The 26152-nt window shown below is 32.0% G+C and overlaps 1 protein-coding gene across 9 annotated transcripts in view; it reads right to left on the bottom strand.

Annotated features, from left to right (window-relative positions):
* The window catches only part of ADGRL3 (adhesion G protein-coupled receptor L3), a 945437-nt gene that overhangs the window by 568823 nt on the left and 350462 nt on the right, over positions 1–26152 (bottom strand). For all 9 annotated transcript variants that reach the window (XM_013964661.2, XM_013964654.2, XM_013964662.2 and 6 more), the window contains exon 3: positions 11755–11973. In XM_013964661.2, the coding sequence (XP_013820115.1) occupies positions 11755–11809 (55 nt within the window). In that variant the 5' untranslated portion in view covers positions 11810–11973. The remainder of the gene's footprint in view (positions 1–11754; positions 11974–26152) is intronic.

Here is a 26152-nt window from a genome sequence, read left to right as displayed (position 1 = left end):
GATAACAAAAGTATAAATCTGGAGTTTATTCTTTGGAGAATATAAATATTCCTTTAATTTCCCTCCCTCTACTCTCCTCTTAAAGAATGTTAACATTTTAATGGTATAGAAAATGTGCCTTCAGACTGTTCTAAATAATTTCTTTGAAAATCTTTATAACTATAGTAATGAGGCACTTTACTTTAATCCCATTGACACCTGTACTTGACATGTAGGGGGAAAAAAACAGCAAAAATTATACATATTTTGACAGAGATCTGTCTTGTTAGTGAGTGCTTTCTCCCCATCCTAAGCTAATCATAACTGGCATTTCTGAAGGTAGTTGAGAAGAATGAAAATGTTTTTGGTATTATTTTTCAAATAATAAGGAACTTTTACCAATCAACCCCATCCTCAGTACATATACAAAATGAATGCCTACATGCTGGTTCACAAGAAAGCAGACATGTTAACAGGCTCACAGGTCAAAACAACTGACTATGTTTTTATATTATGATATATATAGAGGGAGTGTGATTATTATTGGGCACTTACTTTTAAAAATTGACATGCTGATTTTTAATTTGTGTGTGGAGGCACGATGTCAAACCTGCCTCTAACAACAGTGTGTAACCCATAAAGCATCTGGGCTATCTCAGCTCTTCCCACTGTCCTGAGCCACTGTGACTAGTATAAAAGGGTTTCTTTTTAAGCAAATATGAGTGCACCCTGGAGTGAGCATCATGCCAGCCTGTTGCTTTGAATTTTATGTATTATCTCTCTTCATTATTTAATCATGTGCCCTTAAGGTCTGAATGGTTTCACCAACTTCACTATCAAAAGGAATTTTTAAAATGGATCATTGCTAAACAGTCACCATCATTGTTGATTTATAACAAGAGCTACAGAAAATAATAGTCCTGATCTAATTCAGGTACTGTCTGTGATCACTACTTTCACAGTATCTCTAACAGCTTGGAGAGAAGCAGTAATATGTAAAAGCTGTTTGTTCTTTCATCCATATAGAGGATTTTTTTTTTTTAATCTACAAGGTATAATCATGCCTGGATCTTTTTTCCTCATGACATCTGTTATTTTCTAATTCAACAACAAAATTAACTGGTTTTGAAGTCATCAGAGTCTAAGAAAAAAAATGAATCATTGAAAAATACTATTTTGAATTTGTATATTATATCTTTGTGTTTAATCAAACAATGATTTCTCTATTTTAGCTCAATGTATTTATCCCTTTTTACTTCACATTACATTAATAATATCAAAGGGAGGGTACATCTGTCACTTATTATTCAATTTCTTCAAACCTGGGAAGATGAGTAAAGACAGGAAATTTCACTGGGCTTATAGCCTAATTAAAAGCAACAGCCTTAACTATGAATAGTTTTTCAAAATGCTCAAACTTTTTTTCTTTTCTTGCTTATCTAAGCTTAAGATGTTCATTAGTAACTCATTAAAGACTTAGTTACAGTCCAATGGGTGAGTCCTGAATATAATGATGGAATGTGTGTACAAATGTGTAGACTCATAATTAGAGAAACTGTCACATTTGGGGGTTAAGAATATACAATGCAGTCTTTGAAAAACACTATGGAAAGTAAGTGACCCAAGACTGTAGTATTTTAAAATTTGCTAACTATCCAGGTCATTTGGTTTTTAGGTCTAATTCCTGAAGGTATGTTTTAATGACCACATTTTCCCAAGATTAAATGTGTGAAGCTTGGTGCTAAGGCCTTTCTATACATTATTTTACTTAATCCTCATACTACAACAAAGTAGGCCTAATTACCCTTATAAAAAATAAGGAAACTGTGATTCAAATTGGTTAAGGTCATGTTTCTTAGCAGTAACAGAATTGGAATTAGATTCTAAGGCCCGAAATCTTTTCACTTCATTCAATAGAACCTTGCAAATTAGAATTTCAAAGCAGTTTAAATCGAATAATACTATAAACTTCAGTTTCTGGGCTTCATGTAAGCATTACTTTCTAAATAGGACATCTTCCTTTATTCAAGATTTCTTAAAAATGTAACAGCTGTTCAGTAGTAACATTTATAAATCATTATCTATATGTCCTAATCTTTTCTCCCGAAATAGTAATATTTCAGATAAGTCCAATGGGCTGAAATAGTGCAAGTTGACTAGGATTCTTTTCAAATAATACTTCAAGTCCTTTTCCATTTCTCGTCTTTTTCTGTTTTGTTTAAAGATATGATATGAGTGAGTCCAAAGGATACTAAGTAACATGTGTAGATTTGACAGACACAACAAATCACATAACTTTCTTGAGATTTAAAGAAGCATTGAGTTGTCTGTAGAACATATCAGAGAAAATAAGTCTATGGAAATAAAAGATGCACTGTTTATAATTTGAGCAAAGATACAAAAAAATGTAAAAAAGAGGACTTTCTGAATCTGGTAGAAGAATTCAGACTAGAACAAAAATAGAAATGCTTTTGGTCATCACAATTAAAGCTTAATGTTCTTTAGCATTTTCTTAAGGAGGAGTAATTGGAAACTGACTAGAAGAATCCAATGAATTACCTAACTACTCTGTGTATCATTCACCACTATACAATTCACATATCAGAAAAGTTACAATCATTGTCAATTAGAAGTTTTTGCAATCATAAAAAAAAACAAGTTAATGAGCTATTTTTAGGACACAAATTCATAAGTAAAAAAGAAGGTGGAATGGGGCTAGACAAATGATATACAATTTCACAGTGAATTTAAAATAGCTGAGATGTAAGTGGGCAAATCCAAGCAAAAAACCTCTTAGAAAATGCAATCTAAAGATTTCTTAAATCCAAGTATACTGTAACAATGGTACCCTGTGATCTTTTTACAAAAAATATATTTATATAAAGAATACTTAGAAATGAAAAATAAAAAGAAATGATTAATAATATTTCTTCAAGTAAAATATGCAAATAACCAAGTACACAAAAATGGGCTCAAGATTATGCCATAGAGAAATATAAGTCAAGATTGGGAGTTTAGAATTGACATGTACAAACTACTATATTTAAAATAGATCACCAAAAAGAAACTACTGAATAGCAAAAAAAAAAAAAGTACCACAAGATACTACTTCATTTTGACCAGATTGATTAAAAGAAAAAAGACAGTAACAAATATAGTTGAGAATGCAAGAATGTTTGCAACGTGTAACTGTGCAACCACTTTGGAAAGTAGTTTAGCACTTTTTCAAAATGTTACATATAGTAATCATGTGACTCAGCAAGTCCACTCCTAGGTTTATACCCAAGAAAAGTGAAAACGTCCACAGAAAAATTTATGCATGAATTTTCATAACCACATTATACAGAATAGCCAAAAAGTGGGGAATAATCTAAATTTCCATCCACTGATAAATATAATGTGGTATATTTATACAACAGGCTACTTGGAAATAAAATAAGAACTACGGATACATGCCATCATATACATATATTTTTAAAATATTATGCTAAATGAAAGAAGCAAGTTGCAATGTCTACAATAGGGAAATGCGTAAAGACATTGACTACTGATGGTCAGGGACGGGGTCTTCCCAAGGGGAAGATGGATGTGACTACTAATGGATATAGGATTTCTTTTTGGAGGACTAATTACATTCTAAAAGGTGCACAACTATGCAAACACTAAAATCAACTGAACTAAATTTTGTGGTATATGAAATATATCTCAAGAAAGATATTTTAAGTACCCATTTATACATTAAAAAAGATATTGATGCATCAAATCTAGTGTTTTAAAAAACTACAATATATTTTATAAATATTTTCTTCTTCCTTCATCACAAGAGGACTACAATTTTCAGATTTATTTATTGGTGTGGGTATGAGGCACAGTTTTAATTAATGGAAGTGGAAACAAAAGTAATGTGCTCTATTTCCAAGCATATCCATATAAGAACTTCCCACTGGAATCCTCCCAATACTCTTCTTCCTTCTGTGGAGAGGAATGACAATGAGTCTCAGAAAAATATTGGAACTCTTGTGCCATTAATAGACTGAGTTTATAAATAACTGTGAGAACAAGAGAATGGCATCCCCTCTGTCCTTCAAACACAGAGACATGCACACGCGCACACAAACACACCCACACGCGCACCCAAACACACCCACACCCACACACACACATATACTGCCCAACCAGAAACATTTACCTTTCTTGAAACGTTTGGTGAACAAGAATATATTCTCTAGAAGCTATTATTCATTTTGAATTCTACCGTGACCACAGCCAAAGTTTATGCTATCTAATACATTAAGAATGGAAATTAAAGTAGGCAACTCAAGGAAGCCTTTCTCTAGAAGTTCCATAATATATAATTGGAAACACATACACACACAGTTGATTTGATCCTTATTTGACTCTTTTGTCTTAGATATTTGATTTTCTGAGGAGTCATTCCTTGAAAATTATAATACAAATATAGAATGCAGTGATTTTTCAGGACTCTCATTTTTACAATTGATCAATTACCCTAATTTTGATATTATATCTTAATTACTGTTCTTTCATAATATATATGTTAAATTTATATCTACCTATTATTCTTTTCACTTTTGTAAACTTTTGCTTAATATTCTATATATATCAATATATATTTTAGAATACTTTTATTAAATTTCTACACGGAAAAGCTCACATCAGTACTCTGAAAGCAGTTGCATGAACATACATAAAAATTAACTGGGAAATAATTTACAATTTTGCTGTTCCTAGACTTTTTTAATTCAGGAACATGGTATATTGGGTGTTTTATTTTACAATTCACAGTAAGTTTCACAGTTTTCTTCTCCTAGGTTTAATGTAGTTCCTCCTATATTTCCTAAGTAATTCAGGCATTTCATTTCCACTGTGATGTAATCATATATGCATGTATGAATCATAAACTTGAACTTAGTGCTTTCATTGATTCTGAGAAAGTTATTATATTATTGATTTTCTGAATGCATCATAATCTACCTGCAAGTAACAATTATATCTTAATATTTGAATATTTATTCTTATTTACATTTGTTGATTATTATAGTAGCCAAAACTTGTGGAATTATTTTAAACAAATGGTGGTGATAATAAGCAAGGCTGTTTTGATCTTTTATGACCATTTATTTTAGATAGTTGTGAATTAATCAAAAATGAGTCATTCTTTTACCTTCCATATTATCAAGAGATTTTCTTCTATGGGTACAAAGATACAGTCAAATTTTATATACAACCATGTTCCCTTATACTGCGATTTGTAACTGTAATGTATCAATGACCTTCAATGCTGAGCCAATAATATATGTTTAGATAAACAATGATTCCTTCATATAACATGCTATCATAATTTTTTAAACTTTAGTGAAGAGCTAGAAATGTCATTTTAAGGTGAAATCAGTATTAAAGATACAACTTTTATTTCTAAAGTTATTCCACTTTTAAAAAATATGCACTTGCACGACTGCAAAAAATATCTAACCATTAGTATTAATTGTACCACCAGATCATGGGACTATTGAATTTTTGCCTTCTGATTTAAATTTATTTGAGGAGGATTACTTAGACAATAAAATAGGTGACACTGGTAATGACAAAGAAATATATGAGACTATGTTCTTATACTTTATCAAGCTATAACCTTGACTTCATGACATTCATATCACCACAAACTACAGTGTGTATAGATCAAATAAACACAGAAAGCTTATCAAGTGTTACTGTGAGAGCCTAGTTTTGTTTGAAGGTGTATATCCATTACTTTTGGAAATACAATCAGCATATTTCTCTTGCAAATCCTTAGCTAACCTAACCTAACTCCTTTGGTCAAATCATTCATACACAGTTTTTCTGATACAAAGATAAGTTTTTATATTTAAAGAAACTAGTTCTGCTATGATGGTAAAGAAACATAGATTCAAATAAAATAAAAATGTAATTATTAATATAACAAGTTTATTTTTAATTCATCAATTAAAAATCTGAAATAAATTAGAGAATGACTTAACCCTAGTTTTCAACAGGGCCTTATTCTAAACTGTCAAAACAGATCATAATATAACATTGATATATAGCATCTTATTTTCATGATGAGATCTTCCCTATTGCATTTCAATTTTTTGATTAGTCACTAAGAAATTATTTTTCAATCTGCATGCAGGAAATAATTGTATGAAAAATGTCCTATGGCTATTTACATGAAATTATAAATGTAAGAGCACTATTCTTACATTGAGAATGAAAATAGCAATGCAAAGAAGAGGGAGACAGATAATTAGATACTTATATATTACATATCAAACTACTTGAAATTTATTCAACATCAAGTGCACAACGACCATCCTAGTATAATCAGTCTACCCCAAAGCCAAGAAGCACGAAAAATAATACATGATTCTACACCCTCAAAACAGTCACAGTACATAAAATCTGAAGATAGAAAATGCTACTTTGCTCTCAAAGTGCTCATTTGTTACTTGTAGAGGAGTGTCACTACAATAAAATTCACACATAACATATTTTGCAGATGCAAAGGCAAAATAAAATTATTTTCCAATTGCTAAACTGCATACTGAATGCATAGGGAAGGCTCCAAAACACATTCTTACAAAGGAAAGCTGTCAGGTGTACATATTGGTAGTACATACTGTTGTATTAGAGACTGCATAGTTAACTTTTGAAATATATATTAATATTTATTTTGAATTTAAGTACCAAGTGGCTAATGTATTAACAGATGCTATTGGATGTGTTCTCAATAATCTCATGTATCATGATGATGACAAAGATTTCTCAGTGTAACATATTTGACCATACAGATAGTGATATTACTGCAAGTATTACAAATTATCTAGGCTGGCAAGCATTGTAAACATTTAAAGGATGATTAATTTCTAGAAAAGAAAAAAAATAGCAAAGCAGAGCTTAGAAGTCAACCTACCTTTTTCACCATTAATAAAACATGACTTCATAAAAAAAATTATATGGTAATATTTTCTGTGGTAAAATATAATTTGGTACTTTCTCAAGCTTCACATATTATTGAATTATTATTTTAAATTATTGACACATTAAATGATACTATAACTAAAATAGATTAATAATAAAACAAATTACATAAAAACATAATAGTACAAGATATATGTGTTTGATCATTGTTTTATCCTTGCTAAGAACTGTTTATAATAATTAATTTGTTAGCTTTAAAGTTCATTAATATATAAATACACATGCAATTTTACCAACACAAAATAGACTTGGGGAAAAAAGTACATATACGGTGGCTCGTGAAAGAATTTTTAAATTCTACTTTTTTCTGCAAAGATATCACTAAAAATACTGTTTCCTTTTACACACAATAAGCTACAATGACCCTGTGTTCTATCTCTAACATTGTGATACACTTGCTAAGTATGGGTTAATTAACATAAGATGCAGTTAAAATATTTGAGCATGGCAATCACCTGCTCAACTCCCAACCCATTATGGCTTGGGTGGCATCCCTCCCAAGGACAGATCTCCTAGTGTGGGTCCTATACTGAACCATGATATTGTTTTACCGCCAGTCAGGATGACTCCCAGGTGCTCATGTTATCACTGGATTTTTGTTCTCTGATCCATCTCTTTTCCCTTGCTCCCAACCACATCATTAGAACAAAAAAGTCTTTTATCTTCATGCAACACTACATTAGTTAATACCAAAGAACTGGCCATCTGCTTTCACTACTTCTCTTTACTTCTGCCAGGTCTCATTGCATTATAGATAAGGATTTTATGGTTATACAGAAAGGAGACACAGTCATGGAAAACAGAAAAATAGAAATACAGAGGTACACAGAGACATAAAATATGGACAGATAAACACAGAACCAGAGACATTTCTTAAGTTTAAATTTGTATATATATATATAAATATACACAATATGTGGATATACTAATTAACTTTATTTTCCTATAAAAAATACTGGCCAGACTCTCTAGGATGATGTGGGAGATTACTCAACTAATGTAATTATTATTCAGAATTAATTATTTAGCTTAGTTTATAATTTTACCCATGCAGAAATCATGCAAAAAATGCATACTACTACATACTACTACCACTGAGAATTATATACTATAATATAATATACTGACAATTATATATTGTCTTTATATATATGTCTGATATATATATAATCAGTTTGACAATAATTTTGTTTTGATACTAGTATTAAAATGTTTTGGTAAAATCAAAATGTTGAGGTTTTAGTAGCAAAAGACTTCCATTCTCAGGATAAGAATAAGGATAATTGTATATCTTCCTTATCTAATGCTGAGAGGTTTAGCTCTATTTCAAAGTAATTAGGGGTAGGAAGATAAAACAGAAATAAGATTAACTGAGTGCCAAGCACTATGTTAGGAACTATGTGTATATCATTCATTTCTTAAAATAACCCTACATGGAGTAAGTGTTTGTTCTTACAGATAGAAAGCAGGCTTACAAATTTCTAAGTTACTGTAAACTTGAGGGAAGAATTAAGAATCCCTTGTTCATTACCATAGCTTTAGTAGCTAGCATAGTCATCTGACTCGAAGTCTATGATAAATGTTATTTGTTAACTAATTTACCAAGTAACTGTTACAGAACTTGTAGGCGGTAGAGCTGAAATTTTATCTCAGATCTGTTAAGACTTCAAAGCCCAGTCAGTCTATGCCCAGAACATGGAAGAGGCAGAAATCTACCTTTTTACCTCGTCTGTTCACAAGAACCAGGAGAGCTGATGTGGAATTTTCTACATGGAAGAATGGCTTTAACAGGAACTGATTATTTATTGGCAGTTAAAATCAGAGCTCAAGAAGATAAATCCTTCATTTTAAGACCTCTTGGGGTCTCATGTGCAACTTTACTCAAGTTGTTTGGTCACTTGGTACCCCAATACTTTCACTATAAAAAGTTAATGGTAATGATGATAATAATAAGTAATATTAAACCCATGAGAATGCTGTGATAATTAACTGTACCAACACATTTAAAGTTTATGGCTATTGAATCACTATGTCCTTGTCACTCCATCATATCCAACTCTTTGTGACCCTAAGGACTGTAACATGCCAGGCTCCACTGTTCTTGGAACTCTTCAGGCAAGAATACTGGAGTGGGTAGACATTCCCTTCTCCAGGTGATCTCCTCGATCTAGGTCTCAAACCCAGGTCTCCTGCATTGCAGGCGGATTCTTTATTGTCTGAGCCACCAGGGAAGTAGTCATTATTATTATTTACTCTGGAGAAAAGGCCAGAAATTTGGGGCATATCCAGGAAAGTTAAGTCTGATCAGGAGAAGAAATATAGCTAGTAGGCAAGGACATGCTATCCAGGGATGTTTTGGATATAAAGAACCTCTATTACTAAGACATCTATTTTATTTCAGTCCTCTCAGGTTTCAAGCTATATGGTATTCCTTCAAGCCAAGACTGGTGGGGACTCCAAAAATGTCTAATACTATTATATTTCTGCGTTGATCAAAGGCACACACACTTTCTGTTTATGAGCAAGCTGAACTCAAAAAATAAGCTTACATGGAGCCCTTCATTTACAAGTCTGAAGTGGTACCACAAGGCAATGGAGAAAGCCTTCCATAGAAGGCAATCAAAACTGACTTGCATTTTCTCTGGTGAAAAATTTTAAAATACGTACACAAGGTAATAAGAATAAAGTTTATAAGTGGAAAGTTTCTATATTGTTTAGCCTGATATGCATAGGATGATATAAAGAAGCTCACAGAAAATGAAAACATTATTTTAGTTTTTTTTTTTTTAGTCAAAATATTTTATATATTTTTATATACCAGGGTCAATATTTTCTCTACTTTATTAGTTTTTAAATAGTTATTAGTTACTTGAAGAGATTATATGTGTGTTTCTGTATGTTTGTTCAATACAGGTCTCAACTCAAGAATCATGGTGTAAGGCTCAGTGATCTTTGGGACCCATGAGATACAAAGTAGGTGTCAGGTTTAGGAGACCAGAAACTACACCTCTGAACAGAAAGTTTTTCTTACAATGTGTATTTCTGCTATTTTTAACCTACCTTGCTCTACTAGTACAATTTTAGACTGACTGTGTAAACATGAATTGTATAGATACTTAGAGTTTTTTTTTCTTGAATATCAGTATCAAATGAAGAAGATCTCAGGGTAAACTAATTCTTAGCCATTACAATTTACTGGAACAAAAATATACTGGAAGGGTAGATAGTATGATGAAGGAAATTAACATGTTCAATCACTTAATATCAGTCATGTTATATGCTAGATTTTTAACACATCCTATTTATTTAATCTTCAAATAACCTTACGAGTGATACATTTTCATAAAATCAAAAGGCTAAGTGGAATCATCTTTAGGGACACTGACAATTAGAAAAGCATTTGTTTAAAGGAACGTAATTCCTATACTGTCCCATAGCACAGAGTGTCATACGTGCCCAAGTATGTGAATGTGCAAGTGTCACATCAGTATAAGAAGTAAGGGAAAATTTTGAAATATTTAACAATTTTACATTGTTTAAAATGAGATGGTGGTATAATTTTACTTTTATTTTTTAAAAAAGCACTCTCCTATAGCAATTTGTTAGAAATAAAGCTGCGGAAGCAGGGAAATTTTAGGGAAAATGTCAAAAGACAAGTGATTTTTATCCTGTTTTTATAACGACAGTAGAATGCAATTCATGTTAAAACATATGAATGAGTCAAATTAAGAACTGCATCACTGAAAAACTACAATAGATTTCTATAGTCAATTAAAAACCAAAAATGAGCCAAGGAGGCTAAAAAGTCATTTCAGCTGCCTGCTAAACTATAATACTCTGAGACCTCCTAAGCAGTGGCAAGTACAGCTGTGTCCTTTTTTCTTTGCTATAATTATCATTAACATATGCAACAGTGACTGTATTATGCCATTTTCATTTAAGGGCAAAATCAATGATAATCAGTAGAAAACTTTAAATTGGGAAAAAGTAACATATGTATAGACTTTAATCTGGCAATTTTTAGAAGGATTAAATAAATATTATTCTAAGTGGTACAGAATTTGTTTTGCTTATTTATTGACTAATTAGATGTTTTATAAAAATTTACAAAGGAAGATAGAGCATTTCTTAACTATCATACTCATGCTATAAGTACCAAGATGTCTAAATGAACAATGTATACAGTCTTTTATGAGTATATTAGCATGTTTCAGGAAAAATACATTTTTCCTTATGTTGATACTGTTTTGATAATGCTTTTTGTCTCTTTTCTCGTTAAAAGGGATATCACAATTCTGCTTTAACGAGAGGTTTCAATTTAATTTTGTGTGTTAAGGGTTGAGCAGGGTACTAAACACTCAGAAGCAAATAATTACTGGGTTCAAGAAAGTAGAATTTTGGAGTGATTTCTTTCAAAAGAGCATTTACTATATTAAAAGCTATTTTACTTAGCAAAATAGGTCAATTAAGTTCATAATAAATGATAGTTAATAATTCAAATGATACTCTTTAAGGGTGATAAAAATAATCAACCATGAAAGTAAAAAAATAGTTTGGTTAAATACACATTTTAAATGGTATTTTAAGAAATAAAACTCAACATTCTATTTATTACAGCTTAAAGTACATTACTTACAGCTATTATTACATGGTAGGCAAAAACTGCAAAATCATAGCACAAAAATTTAAAATAAAGGATCTAATGTAAATTATTGAGACAACATTGTCACAGAAAAATATAATTAAAAGTCTTACCATGAATTATCGGTGCTAAGAGCATCATGAAGACTAGTAGCTGTGATGGCCACATGGTCGTGAGCTCGGCAGTGAGGGTGCCTCAGGAGTGAGTATTCTAAACTTAAAATAAGTGTCTCTCTGATTCTTTTTCTGTATCCCAAGATGGATGATTAAAAACAAAACAGCTCAAAAAGAAATATTCTTCAAAACAGAAACACCAATACCCAATTCAGAATCCTGCAAACAAGAAAAAAAAAAAGTTATCAAATATAGGTTTTATCATTTCCTTGAAAGTTTCCTTGCTGACAAGAACATCTGTATACCTCCTCCCTTCCTCATTGCAATGAATACACACATCATACATAAAAATAAGTAAGTAACCTAAAAGACATTATTAACTTATGCATTACCACAGTGTTTATTTCCCAACCCCCAAACTGACACAAATAATTCAGTCTCACTGAACAAATTAATATAAATAAACTATACTCATTAGTATAATAATTAATTTGCATAATTTATCAATACATTTAAACATTTGGTGTTTACTCAGGGTAAATATTATCCACAAGTATAATTTTTACTAATAATAGAAAAAAAATCATTCATTATGATTACTATATGTGTAAACAAAAATTTAAATGTATGAGTCTTACTTTCATTCCAGACCCTGAGAATAATTCAGAAATTATTCTAAATTTTAACTATATTACTTTTCTAACTATTTTGTAATTAAATTTGTGAAAATTATAATTTATGTTAATTAATTATGCTCAATCAAAATCAATTCATTTAGCAGAAGTTTACTGAGTAGCCTCTAAATTACAAAGCACTGTGCTAAGAAAATAGGGCAAAATATTGAATAAACCATGCAACCTATCTTCCAGGATCCTACAACTCAAAATGAGTAATTTTGCTTAAAAGTTAAATAGAAGACACTATAAATTTTAAGCATTGTAAAGTTATTTTACTGAATCAAACTGATATAGCTGCCCTCTCTTTGAAGTTTACACATATATATCTTAGAAAGTAAAAGCACTGAAGGTACATGACCTCAATTCTGAAGATGTTGTTTTTCACAGTGAGCATCTTTAAAACTGATCAATCAAGGACTAACTGGGTCTTCCTTTTCTTTCTTTCTTTTCTTTCCTCTCTCTTTCCCTCTATTCAAGCAATTATTGATAGTATATATTTCACTATTGTGAAATAGTGTGAAATATATTTCACATTTTGAGTATAAAACTAAATTTTTTTCTGGAAAGAAATATTCAAAATAGAGATAGCTTACGGAGGATTGTAATAACCTTCATTCTATCAAAACACATTGGAAAATATTTCTGAAGTGCTTGCATTCATTATAAGGCAAAATTACATATATTTATCTGAATTTCTGGCACTACACAGTATGTAATTAAGAGCACAGGTTCTGAAACAAGACCATCTAATCTGAATTATTAGCTCTACTAGTGGGCTTCCCTGGTGGCTCAGACAGTAAAGAATCTGCCTGCAATTTAGGAGACGCAGGTTCAGTCCTTGGGTTGGGATGATCCCCTGGACAAGGGAATGGCAACCCACTCCAGTATTCTTGCTTGGAGAATTCCATGCACAGCAGAGCCTGGCAGGCTACAGTCTCCATGGGGTTGTAAGAGTTGGGCACGACTGAGCAACTAACATACACACAACTCTACTAGTACTAAGACATTGGGTAAGTCTTTTAAGCATTCAGTTTCTTGATTTCCTGGCTGTTAATGGGGAAGCAATGTTACTTAATTCATATGGTTACATGAACATTAAAATTTGTCATATATTATATGCAATACGAAAATATGTATTGTTCAGAACAATAAGTATGAAAGCCCTATATATATTAACAATTCTTATACATCTCATGAATTTTCAATTTTATCTTACTTTTACTTTTTAATGTGGTTGTGTAAGAAGCAAGACATTTGAAAATTCAAGCAAAAATATTTACTGAGTCACTATTGTACAGATAGGCTTGGAATAAACTAAATCTGGAAACACAGATATAATAATTTTCTTTCTAGACTCACAGACATAATAGAAAAACTAAGCTCATAATAAACACTCTCATAACATTTTACTTTTACAAACAGAGAAAGCATTGACAAGAAAAAATGAGGTTGAGATAAATAATGTGAAAATAATTTCTGTGCAACATTTTGCTTGGTTTTTTTTAATTAACACTTTGACTTATATGAAAACATTTAGAACTTACATTTAATTGTCATGTCACAAGTATATAACTCTTTCTGAAAATAAATTTGAAAGCAAGTACTACTTTAAAATAGCCTTCTTTTACATGCATATGATTATGGATACTTAAATAAGGATATGTAAATTGACTGACCCATCAACAAGTAAACAATACCCCTCAACATTCAATTATCTTTTCTTCCCCTCTATAACTGTAGCATTAAGGGACATGTATATGTACACAGACAAACACACGCACACACACATATGGAATATTCCAGGCAAGAGTACTGAAGTGGGTCGCCACTTCCTTCTCCAGGGGATCTTCCTGACCCAGGGATTGAACCCGGCTCTCCCTCATTGCAGGCAGATGCTTTACTGTCTGAGCCACCAGGGAAGCCCATAAATATATACAGTACTATTTTAATAGCAACTCATCTAGGTGAGTTATTTATTCACTATTTCTAAAATATATACTAAATATCTTCCTTGGTGGATACTATTGAGTATGCAACTAAAGTAGAAAAATTTTTCCCACAACTTTTCCTGTAATGGGAAAATCATAATAAACGAAGTCTCAATATAAAGAGAAGAATTAATATTTTTCAGTTCTTTTCATATGAAAACTACTTTTCTAGGTATTACACAATTATATGATTAAATTATTCATACAGATCTATCATGCAGATAATATTGTCTCCTGTCTACTGAGAAGGAAAATCAGACATGTTACTGAATAAGAATTTCAAACTGAACATCTGCCTCCAACATTAGTGCTCTTTCTTCTCTCTATGGTAGAAATAAACAAGATGTATGGGGCTTCCCTTGTAGCTCAGTTGGTAAAGAATCTGCCTGCAGTGCAGGAAACCCGGGTTTGATCCCTGGCTTGGGAAAATCCCCTGGAGAAGGACATGGCAACCCACTCCAGAATCCTTGCCTGGAAAATCTCATGGACAAGAGGACCCTGGTGGACTACAGTCCATGGGGTCGCAAAGAGTCGGGCACTACTGAGCGAGTAACACTTACTTACTTCTGAGCATAATCAGGGGTGTTACTTATGGAAAGGAATAGACAAAATATACCAAGCTTTTGAGGAAAGACTTCAGTTCAGTTCAGTTCAGTCACTCAGTCGTGTCCGACTCTTTGCGACCCCATGAATCGCAGCACACCAAGGAAAGACTTAGGCTTTGCTTAAACATGTTACACAGTTGTGCTGAGTAAAGAACAAAGGAACAACACAAATATATGAAGTAGGTCTGGAGGGACAAAGAGAAAGAAGAAGATAGACATGCTTAAAAAGGAAACTGGACAAATTATAATATTGTACCCTGTGAAGGAATCAAAAAATTATTTCCATAATATGAGTATCACAATTATGAAGTAAATTAAGTCTAGTTTTAGTGAAAACCAACAGTTTATTTCATGTATTTTCAACTTGATGAAGGAACAGGAGAAAATTATGGAAAGTATAAGAAAGTGATTATCTGTAACAATGACTTATTTTAGGATATCATGGCAGGGCATAAAGCCATGTCTACTAAGATTATTTTAAACTTGATTTATGCATAAAAATTTGTTTTCATGATTACAGTGTAACTGTGTACTGTTTACTATGTAAACACCTGTGTGTAAACAGAGGTAGGGAACGGAATTTAGATGAATGGAAGCTATTATTTGAGGACAGTGACATGTTCTCACACTCTAGCCTCACCATCCATGGACCTTTCACTCACAGTTCCACAATAATATGCTAATTTGGAGGTACAAAGAATAAAATTGAAATTTTAGTAGATAATGTTCCAGACCAGACTGTTCATAATCTACAGAAAAATAAGCCATGACTCTTTTAATACTAACATTAAAAAAAAGAAAGAAAGAAAACTTTTTGGAATTTTTTTTTTCCAACTACATGTTGCTATTAGCCAAACCAATCAGTTTTCATATAAAGGGGATTTTTACTCAAATCATTTTGAAAACATAGAAGAAACACATAGAAGAAAACACATAGAAGAAAAAACAAGGAAAGACATAAGACTCATTAAATCACATTTGAACAAAATGGTTACTCAAAAAAATTTACTACTAATAAAAAGAATTTGACAAGTCAAGTTCAACATATATTTCCAACTCTAAAGAATTTCTTTAAACTTTTCCATGTACAAAGCTCTATGTTAATACTATGGGTCAAATAAGGAGAATGTACTTGAAAGTCTAAAATATCACCATTTTTAAACAACTTTCAGTAAAATATGGATGCCAGAAGGTGTACTCACCAATAATTTAAAATGCTGTGCAAAATGTGATATGTGTTAAGTGAGATATTCTAGAAACATGTGCACACACACATACAACTTGCCAAATTGTCTTTTGAAAGAAACAGCAAAGGACTTAAAAACATGCCGACTGAACATTCTGGTGCTAGGCAAGTTTACAAAGCTCTCTGAATTTCAGTTTCTTCAACTGCATAAGAGAAAAATATACACCTGTATTTTGTTGAGAAGATTAGCCATACCATAAATTACTGGGGCTTCCCAGGTGGCACTCCTGGTAAAGAACCCACGTGCAAATGCAGGAGACATAAGAGACGCAGGTTCAATTCCTGGGTTGGAAAGATCCCCTGGAGGAGAGTATGACAACCCACTCCAGTATTCTTGCCTGGAGAATCCCCATGGACAGAGAAGTCTGGGGGGCTATGGTCAACAGTGTCCACAGAGTCAGACAAGCAACTTAGCGCACATTGCATGATGCAGAGAGGTCATGTCATCACGCATGTCTACCAGTGCTTGTTTGTAATTCACCAATTCCTTTGTTTCCTTAATTTTTCAAAACTGAGGAACAGACCATATGCTTGACTCCCACACCTCTCACTTACATATTTAGGAAAATCATACACAGTCTCCTTGAGAGAGATGCACACTGTTCTTAAGAAAACTACAGATGAATAATGGATACTAAAACAATGTAGGATTTTGTTTTTTAAAAAGAGTTTTCAGTATGTTCTTCTTGTTTGAAATACACTGTTACTTAGGATATTAATTTCCAGTAATAAAACATATTAAATTACTTTAAAAATTACTACTGAAAGATAGTTTCTAACATATATCAAAGATTATCAGATGATGGCAGACAGTTTTCCCTGTTACTGTATCAAAAATCTGGAGTGAGTGAAAGTCGCTCAGTCATGAAGGACTCTTTGCAACCACATGGACTGTAGCCCATCATCCTCCTCTGTTCATGGAATTCTCCAGGCAAGAATAATGGAGTGGGTTGCCATTTCCTTTTGCAGGGTATCTTCCCAACCCAGGGATCAAATCTGGGTCTCCCGCAGTGCAGGCAGATTCTTTACTGTCTGAGCCACCAGAGAAGCTCTCAAAAACTTGGAAGGAATATATTTATCTTGATTAGGTTATCTGTCCTCCATCAAAACTATATAACTTCACTACACTTAACAATATTAGAAAGGAAATATTGAGTCTGATGAAAGTGTTCTAATTTATATCACTAATATTTAAGATTATAATTAGGAAACTATGGTCTGACTCATTTTCAACTAAACATTAAAAAAATTCACAATACAGAAAACATTCTATGAATGCTTTATGTAAGTAAAATCTTTCCTCATAAATTACATGGAAAATTCCTTATTTGTTCAGATTAAAATTTAATAAAATTTATTTAATTCAGATTAAACTTAATTCATATCTAGAACAATTATATGCTAAAACTAATTTTTTTGTTACTGCTGAAATAAAAGTTCTTCTGAACTTGGACATTGATTTACTTTGAGGAAACTGGTACCTTAAATTCTGATGGCATAATTTTTTCTCAATTTAAATTTTTCATATATCCTTCTCAAATCATATTTGAAATTTTACTTTATATTTGCTTTCTTTCTACACTCTAAATAAAGATTAGTATTAGCCTGTGAATGCCATTCATCTTGGAATTGTTGCTTCTACTTTTAAGCTATTCTTAACCACATATCTACAAAATAACTGAACCTCAATTTTTTCCAAATTACATTGCATGTCATTATTGTACTTTTCCCTCATAATAACCTACTGAAGACACTATAATATCTTCTTTATAATGTTTTTATATCCTCCCACTGGTTAAATATTCACTTATTACAAATTTTCCTAACTATAAATTGTATTCTATATCTTCTTTAAAAATTCATATTAATCCACCTTTCATTTTATATATTTACATGTTTTGCCATTTAAGTATTTTTAGAGCTTGATTTTTTTTTACATGTTTGGCACACGCCGAATGTTTAAAATGCCTTGTGGCACTGTTTTAATAACTGATCGGTACATACTCCTACAACACCATTGCTAATTATAAAACAACAGTTTCCCATTCAGCAACATTTCCTCATTCCAAATAGCTAAACTGCAGCTATTTTCAAAAAAAAAAAACTCTTACTTTAGAAATGTTTATAAATATTGTTTGAGTGTAATCTGTATTCTTCCAAGTTATTAGACAGATTTTGAAATTTGAATGATTTGCAATTACATTCATTAACAAATATTAACTTCTTAGCAATATAAAACTGACATATGGTAACTTAATGAAAGTGATACATTTTCAAAAAAAGTTTATCCATATTAACCAAAAAGGATCAAGTGTTTCTGAGAAATATTCATTTAACAAGGCTGGAAAATATATTTCAAATAGAGTATTTAATTATGCATAGATGCTTAGGTAGGGGGTTTAAGTGCTAAATATTTAAATTTAATATGGCAATATTTCCATGATTTATTAATATTACACAATCATAAGCACATACAGGTCAGTGCTCCATAATCCATGTCCTATAAAACGATGGATGGTATCTATTCTCACAAACATGCCCTTCCAACATGGTTCTACATGGAAGACTCATTCTGCTGTGAATGGATGCTCCAAGTTATAATTAACTCTTAGGGAAAAGAAGTAGAGCAATAAAATGAAAAATTAGATGACTATTACACAACTTCCTCCCATCACCATCCTATAAAATGTTTAAACGTCTGGTGTTAATGATCACTGGGTAGAAGCAAAATAAGGTTTAAAGTTCAGATTGAGTAAAATACATATTTTTTTAAATATGAGCTATAATTTACAAGGTCTAAAACTTTAAAAATATTACTTTTTCTTTAAAGTTTTCTTGCTGCTTGCCAAGAGAATTATTATATATAACTTCTCAAATGAGAGTGCATTTGAGTAGACTATGGAATTTTTAAGTTTGTAAGGATACTTGTGCTAGAGCATGAGTAGATAAAATTTGGCTAAACAGTGGTTGGAGAAGGATTATTCTAGGTTATGAGCTGTTATGAAGAAAGTTAAAAGCAGATAAAGAACAGCTATAGAACCCTAATTTGTCTAGTATGTGAGGTCTACTGAGTAAGTAAGGAGCAAGGGAACATAATATAAAGAAAGATTTGGGTAGAAGAGAAAAGGTTGTGAAAGCTATACAAAGAATTTGAATTCAATTTACTTAGTTTCCAACGATGAATTCTGAAATTTTAATTTATTTTAAAAGCAAAATTTGCATAAATAAAAATCACTGCAAACATTATCTTTCAAAAACAAGGGTATATATTTACAGTGAAAGTGTTAGTCAATTCACGGAATTCTCCAGGCAAGAATACTGTAGTGGGTAGCCCTTCCTTTCTCCAAGGCATCTGTCCCATGGAGGGATCAAACCTAGGTCTCCTGAATTGCAGGCAGTTTCTTTACTTTCTGAGTCACCAGGAAAGCCCCAGGAATATTGGAGTGGGTAACCATTCCCTTCTCCAGGGGATTGTCCCAACCCAGGGATTAAACCTGGGTCTCTAACATTGTAGGCAGATTATTTACCATCTGAGCAACCAGGGAAGTCAAATATTTATACAAAGTATATTTAAAATTTTCTTTAATCTTCTAAATTACTCTTAAACACTTGAGCATTTTTCTCTGAAAGTAATTTATGTGAATCATCTTTGGTTTGATATAAAGAGACTGAGTTAAGATATTAAATAAAACAGAAGTATTAAGTGAACCATCAAATTAATAAACTAACTAGTATTTAGATAGTACTTAACATGACACCACACAAAAATATCAGAGACTTTGCATTTTCATAATATGATACATTTGTCAGGGTTCTAAACTTGCATAACATCTCTAAGCAGCTGTCATGCTATCTAAGATCAAATACGGATTTCAGAAAATTACCACACTTTCAGATACAATGGCAGCGGTGTGCATTCAGAAGTGTATTACAACCAAATAGCAGACTATGTGTTTAACTCTGCTGCTTATCTGTTCAGATGCATATTTTATACAACATTCAAGACAAATACAACCTGGAAGAAATTTCACATACACTAAGTATATTTGCATTGACCTAGAACCAGATGCAGCCATATCTTTCTTAGTCTCTTATTTCTGCAAATTAAAAAAAAAAAATCTCCTATTATCAAGTATTAAACAGAGCCATCAGAATCAGCATGAATAGAAGGCATAATATGAGCTTTGGAGTAAGAAAGTTTTAAAGTTCTCTCTCTTCAAGCTGTGAGCTGTATGACCACAGGCAGATGACTTAATTTTTCTATACTCTAATGTTCACATCTAAAATTAATACTTATTCCACCAGATGGTTAGAAGGCTTAAATAAAAGTTATACACATACATGACCTACAAAGATACCTGGCAAGAGCAGGTATTCAATATGTGAGAAAAATCTTTGTTTTTATTTAATGAAGGGTTTTATATTCAAAAGTAGGATTATAAATGGTAAATGAGATTACATTTGGTGGTGACTGGGACAGAAGAATGTTCAATAGGAATGGATGATTGGCTGTGTGAGAACTGGGATAGAATCAGAAAGCATAATGTAAACACCACACTTTTAGAAGGTTAAATTGGTCCTGGCATACCGAGAAAAAAACAGAGAGGAAAGAAAATTAGGCTAGTGGTATTAGCAACAATATCAGCCAGAGTTTGTACTTTGGGAGTTCACAGTGACCTCCAAGCGTAGAACTGTGATTCAAAGTATAGATCACTTGAAGAAAGTCAAGACAACAATTTCTCATATTACAGAATATCAAAGTTATATATTTTGTAAGAGTAGGAAAGAAAAAGAATAAATCAGGATGAAAAAGAAAAAACAGAAGATAGTTAAGATACAGGAAAAACAAATTAGAGTTAGAAATAGTCCCAAAGTAAAACTACACTTTCACTAGAACTTTCCTGAAGTCTTCATTCTTTCCTCATTCCTTCCCTACTATTGCCTCACAAATTCCATAGCGATAAGAAAAAAGACCCATTTGTATTCAATTATTTTTTTTAATTTACCCACCACACTTTTCAAGCAATGAAATGCTAAGTCTCTACCCATTGTCTGAAACACTATCAAAGTATTTTTTTTTACTGCTTAAGTAAAACACATATTGCCTTATAATTATATTTCAAACATAATTTGATACTATGTAAGAAAATAGGTAATCCAGAAAGGTAACTTTTATAAGAAAGTCCTCTAGAGTAAAAGTCCCATCTAATTGTCTTTCAGATAATGTTATGATCTAACAAGTGTCTATTAATGTTTAGGAACAAATTTGGATTTAATGAACAATGCTATTTTTAGCTTTAGGGCAGCATATCATTTAGCTATGAAATAGATTGATGTTTTACTAAGGATCATTTCCTTGCAAAGTGTCCTTGAATTAACCTTTTCCCTGAGATTCCACAAAGCATCTGGTTATTTCCAACAGGCTATGGATAAGATATTTGCCTCCATTTATATGTTCAACAGGAAATAAAATAGTGAGTTTGAAACTAACATAAGTATAAATAATAGCATTAATGCAACCAGTTTGAAAAATAATGCTATTTGAAATGAGATAAGGAAAACTTAAAACTGGATCTCACACTCTTTCTATGTACATGATTTGTAAAATAGATACTATGGTCTTTACAAAGGAAAACTTTTGTCATCAATAGAATCTCAAACTTTTATCATCACTATTAAGCTGTGAAAAAACAAGCCTGATGAATGCAGCCATTATTTAAAAGGATATTCAAAAAATCAACAACAGTTTTATAATATGTCATTTATGATAATATTCAAGGACTGATTTCTATTTCCAAGGGAAGTAGAAATTAACAAAGGCAAGCAAGCTATATTTAACACAGGCAGATTTATTTCAAAGTAAGTAATTCTACTTCTGACAGGAGAAGGTGAATCTATTCCAAAATCTAGAGCATGAGGCAAAATAATAGTCCTCCTCATAATAACAATGAACATTTACTGATTCCTTACTATCAGGCACTGTTGTAACACCCTTAATTTATTTTATTTTTTTTTAATTTTATTTATTTATTTATTTATTTTTAATTTTAAAATCTTTAATTCTTACATGCATTCCCAAACATGAACCCCCCTCCCACCTCCCTCCCCATAACATCTCTCTGGGTCATCCCCATGCACCAGCTCCAAGCATGCTGTATCCTGCATCAGACATAGACTGGCGATTCAATTCTTACATGATAGTATACATGTTAGAATGTCATTCTCCCAAATCATCCCACCCTCTCCCTCTCCCTCTGAGTCCAAAAGTCCATTATACACATCTGTGTCTCTTTCCCTGTCTTGCATACAGGGTCGTCATTGCCATCTTCCTAAATTCCATATATATGTGTTAGTATACTGTATTGGTGTTTTTCTTTCTGGCTTACTTCACTCTGTATAATCGGCTCCAGTTTCATCCATCTCATCAGAACTGATTCAAAAGAATTCTTTTTAACGGCTGAGTAATACTCCATTGTGTATATGTACCACAGCTTTCTTATCCATTCATCTGCCGATGGACATCTAGGTTGCTTCCATGTCCTAGCTATTATAAACAGTGCTGCGATGAACATTGGGGTACATGTGTCCCTTTCAATTCTGGTTTCCTCGGTGTGTATGCCCAGCAGTGGGATTGCTGGGTCATAAGGTAGTTCTATTTGCAATTTTTTAAGGAATCTCCACACTGTTCTCCATAGTGGCTGTACTAGTTTGCATTCCCACCAACAGTGTAGGAGGGTTCCCTTTTCTCCACACCCTCTCCAGCATTTATTGCTTGCAGATTTTTGGATTGCAGCCATTCTGACTGGTGTGAAGTGGTACCTCATTGTGGTTTTGATTTGCATTTCTCTAATAATGAGTGATGTTGAGCATCTTTTCATGTGTTTGTTAGCCATCCGTATGTCTTCTTTAAAAATAAACATTAATATTAATTCTGTAACAACTTCAAAGAAAGGGACTATTATTATTCCTAACTGGCAAATGAGGAAATTGCAAGACCAAGAGGTTAAAGAGTTTGCTGAGGTCACAAAGCTAAAAATAAACATGCTCAGATTTGCACCTGAATAGTCTAGATACATGGTATGTACTTTCATTTTTAAGATCCTACTCCATCTCATCACTTCCATTGACTACTGACTCTACAGCCTACATACTATAACCTGCAGGTTTGTCCCCCTTACCCAAGGAGTCATATGTTGAATACAAATACTAATGTGATGGAATTTGTAGGTGAGGGCTTTGAGAGGTGATTAGGTCATGAACCTCAAACATTTCTAATATTTATTGGATTTTTATTATCTGCCCTGACTTCATGATTGGGATAGATTAGTATTGTCTTATGTTGCTTTCTTTTAGACAGTTTTATAACTGAAATCACCTGGGTACTTCATAATTGACAATCATGATAATATATTATATCTAGCATAAGTTTTAGTTACAAATTAAGTACCAGGGTTTTCTGGAAAAATAAAAAAACATGATTATGTTTTCTCTAGCAAAATTTTAAAAATATCATACCAATGCAGATAGTAATACAGTTGACAGTGGTAAAAAGCTATTTGCATAGCTGGGAACAATACTTAAAAGTCAGCTTAGATGCTAGACTCATATCAAGCTGTAGAATGAGTTTAGAAGGCTGAATGGGGAGGGTGGGGAGTCTTAACACTACTTCTCTGAAAACGATGACAGTTACTAAGTAACTGACTTAATTAAAAGTAAATCCTAGAATAGAAAAGCTATAAGAACTGAGGTAGTAATATCAAATTCGTTCTATTCCAATTCCTTCAGGCACACAAGAAAAAAAAAGAAAACTACAAAAAAAACTTACAGTTTCTTTGAAGATTTTCCAAGATCAAGTGGAATGCAGGGGAAGCTAAATCTCATTATGAGCTAGATGCTTATATCAGAGTTTCACTGTGGTTTAGTTATCATGACTAGTCAGTCCCATTCATCTCTTTCATATAAACAGTTTTGACTTTAAACCCTTGATATTCACATTAAAAAAAAAAAGATCAGTATGTATCTTTTCAAAAGAAGTTTAAACAATATACAATAGTGGATTTTTTTTTAAAATGTGTAACAGATGAGGTCTAAAAATAATTCCTTTAGAACCTCCTAACATAAGGATATCTATATATTTTACATGCCTTGTTCTTGAGATTATGAAAGAAATGTAGTGCCCTTCAAGAGTCATACAGATAACTTTGCTATGTTTCATTCCTTGCAGTTAGTGTAGCAGTAGTAATCAGGCAGGAGGAAAATCAGAGGTTTTGAAATTATCTCATCTCAGTAGGGTGCACCTGGATAGGTCTCAAATTAAACATCTTCCTTAATGGCCCATTATGGAGTATCAATTCCTGAAATACCCAAAGGGAGTCAGGGACCATTAACGCTAAGGGAGATTTTCTAAGGTTGTAGCATATGATGCAATATTTATGCTTTAACTTTAACATGACTGAGAGTTTATTTAAATATACACTTAATGGTTTTAAAATCAATAGCTACCATAGTCTGGTTTAATATAACACCAAAACACAGATTAAAAATTTGAATGCATCAATACATTTTTATATTAATATTTTGATGATTTAGCATTTACAGATAGCTACCAAATTATGAAACAGTCATTTTACAAAACTTAACTTTTAAGACAGCTGCTTGTACCTCAAATTATATTCTTCATGGGGAAGAAAATAATATCTAAACTATATTTAATCTTTATAATAAAATATGTATAATTTAGTAGAAATAATAATCATTATAACATCTATTCTCAAGGAGTTATAAAACAAGTATATGATGGAGCTATGGGTATTGCTGCTTAGGGTAAAGAAATTTATTTTCATATCAGCAACATTTCCTCAACTTCCAGGGTTTAACTAGTAGGCAAAACGGTCAACAGGAATTAAACAAAACAAAAATGAAACAATCTTTATGTTCCATTCATCATATTTCTAGCCCTATCACTATAGAAGCTGACCTGAGCAACATTGGGAAAAACTAAAAAGCAATTACATCTGGGACTCAGTAACCAACAGCCTGGGAAAGAAAATGTCAAGGAAAAGAAGTAAATTGAAAATTTCCTAGTGGCAGTACCTCAACAGAAAAGGAAATGGTTTCACGAATGTCCTTAACTACAGAATAATAAAGGATGTATTTAGACAAAAAAAAAAATGTAAGTAAGGTCCTGTTAAGATTCCCATAATTAAATAATTTTATAACAGAACTTATTATACTTAGTCATTAATATACTAATTTATTGATTCATGTATATATAACACATAATTTATATAAATGTCATATAATATTAATAAGTGATAACATATAATCTTTTATCATGTTCATTTTTATTCGATAAATATTATGATTTTAGTGACCTAATAAAACAGAATGCATATGATAGATAAAACAAAGTGAAAGTGAAGTCGCTCAGCCCTGTCCGACTCTTTGGGACCCCATGGACTGTAGCCTCCCAGGCTTTTCAGTCCATGGGATTTTCCAGGCAAGAGTACTGGAGAATTATCATTCAAATAGTCAATTTCTAACTTTCAGTGTACTTTATATATATCTAGACTATTTTATAATGTTAAAAATAAGTGTCATCTTAAATTATAATAATGTCAAGAATTTTCATTTAAAACATTAAACTGAATGACTCCTAAAGATGTCTACACAAATAACAGCACACATTTTCTGATGTAGAAAGATAATTAAATCAATCAAATATGGTGATTTAATTATGACAACTGGTAAAAACAAAGGAACAAAAAGAGAGCCTTGTTTAGTGGGAAGAATAACCAAGTTGTTCTTGTTTTTGTGGAAAAAAATGGTCCCATTAAGAACTGTGAAAATGCATGAAGACCAAGCCACACAAACCATACACAT

Source organism: Capra hircus, chromosome 6, assembly GCF_001704415.2.
Source record: "Capra hircus breed San Clemente chromosome 6, ASM170441v1, whole genome shotgun sequence".
In the NCBI taxonomy this organism is placed as follows: Eukaryota; Metazoa; Chordata; class Mammalia; order Artiodactyla; family Bovidae; genus Capra; species Capra hircus.
Note: the sequence above shows the minus strand (reverse complement) of the source record. Positions and strands in the feature narration are given on the sequence as shown.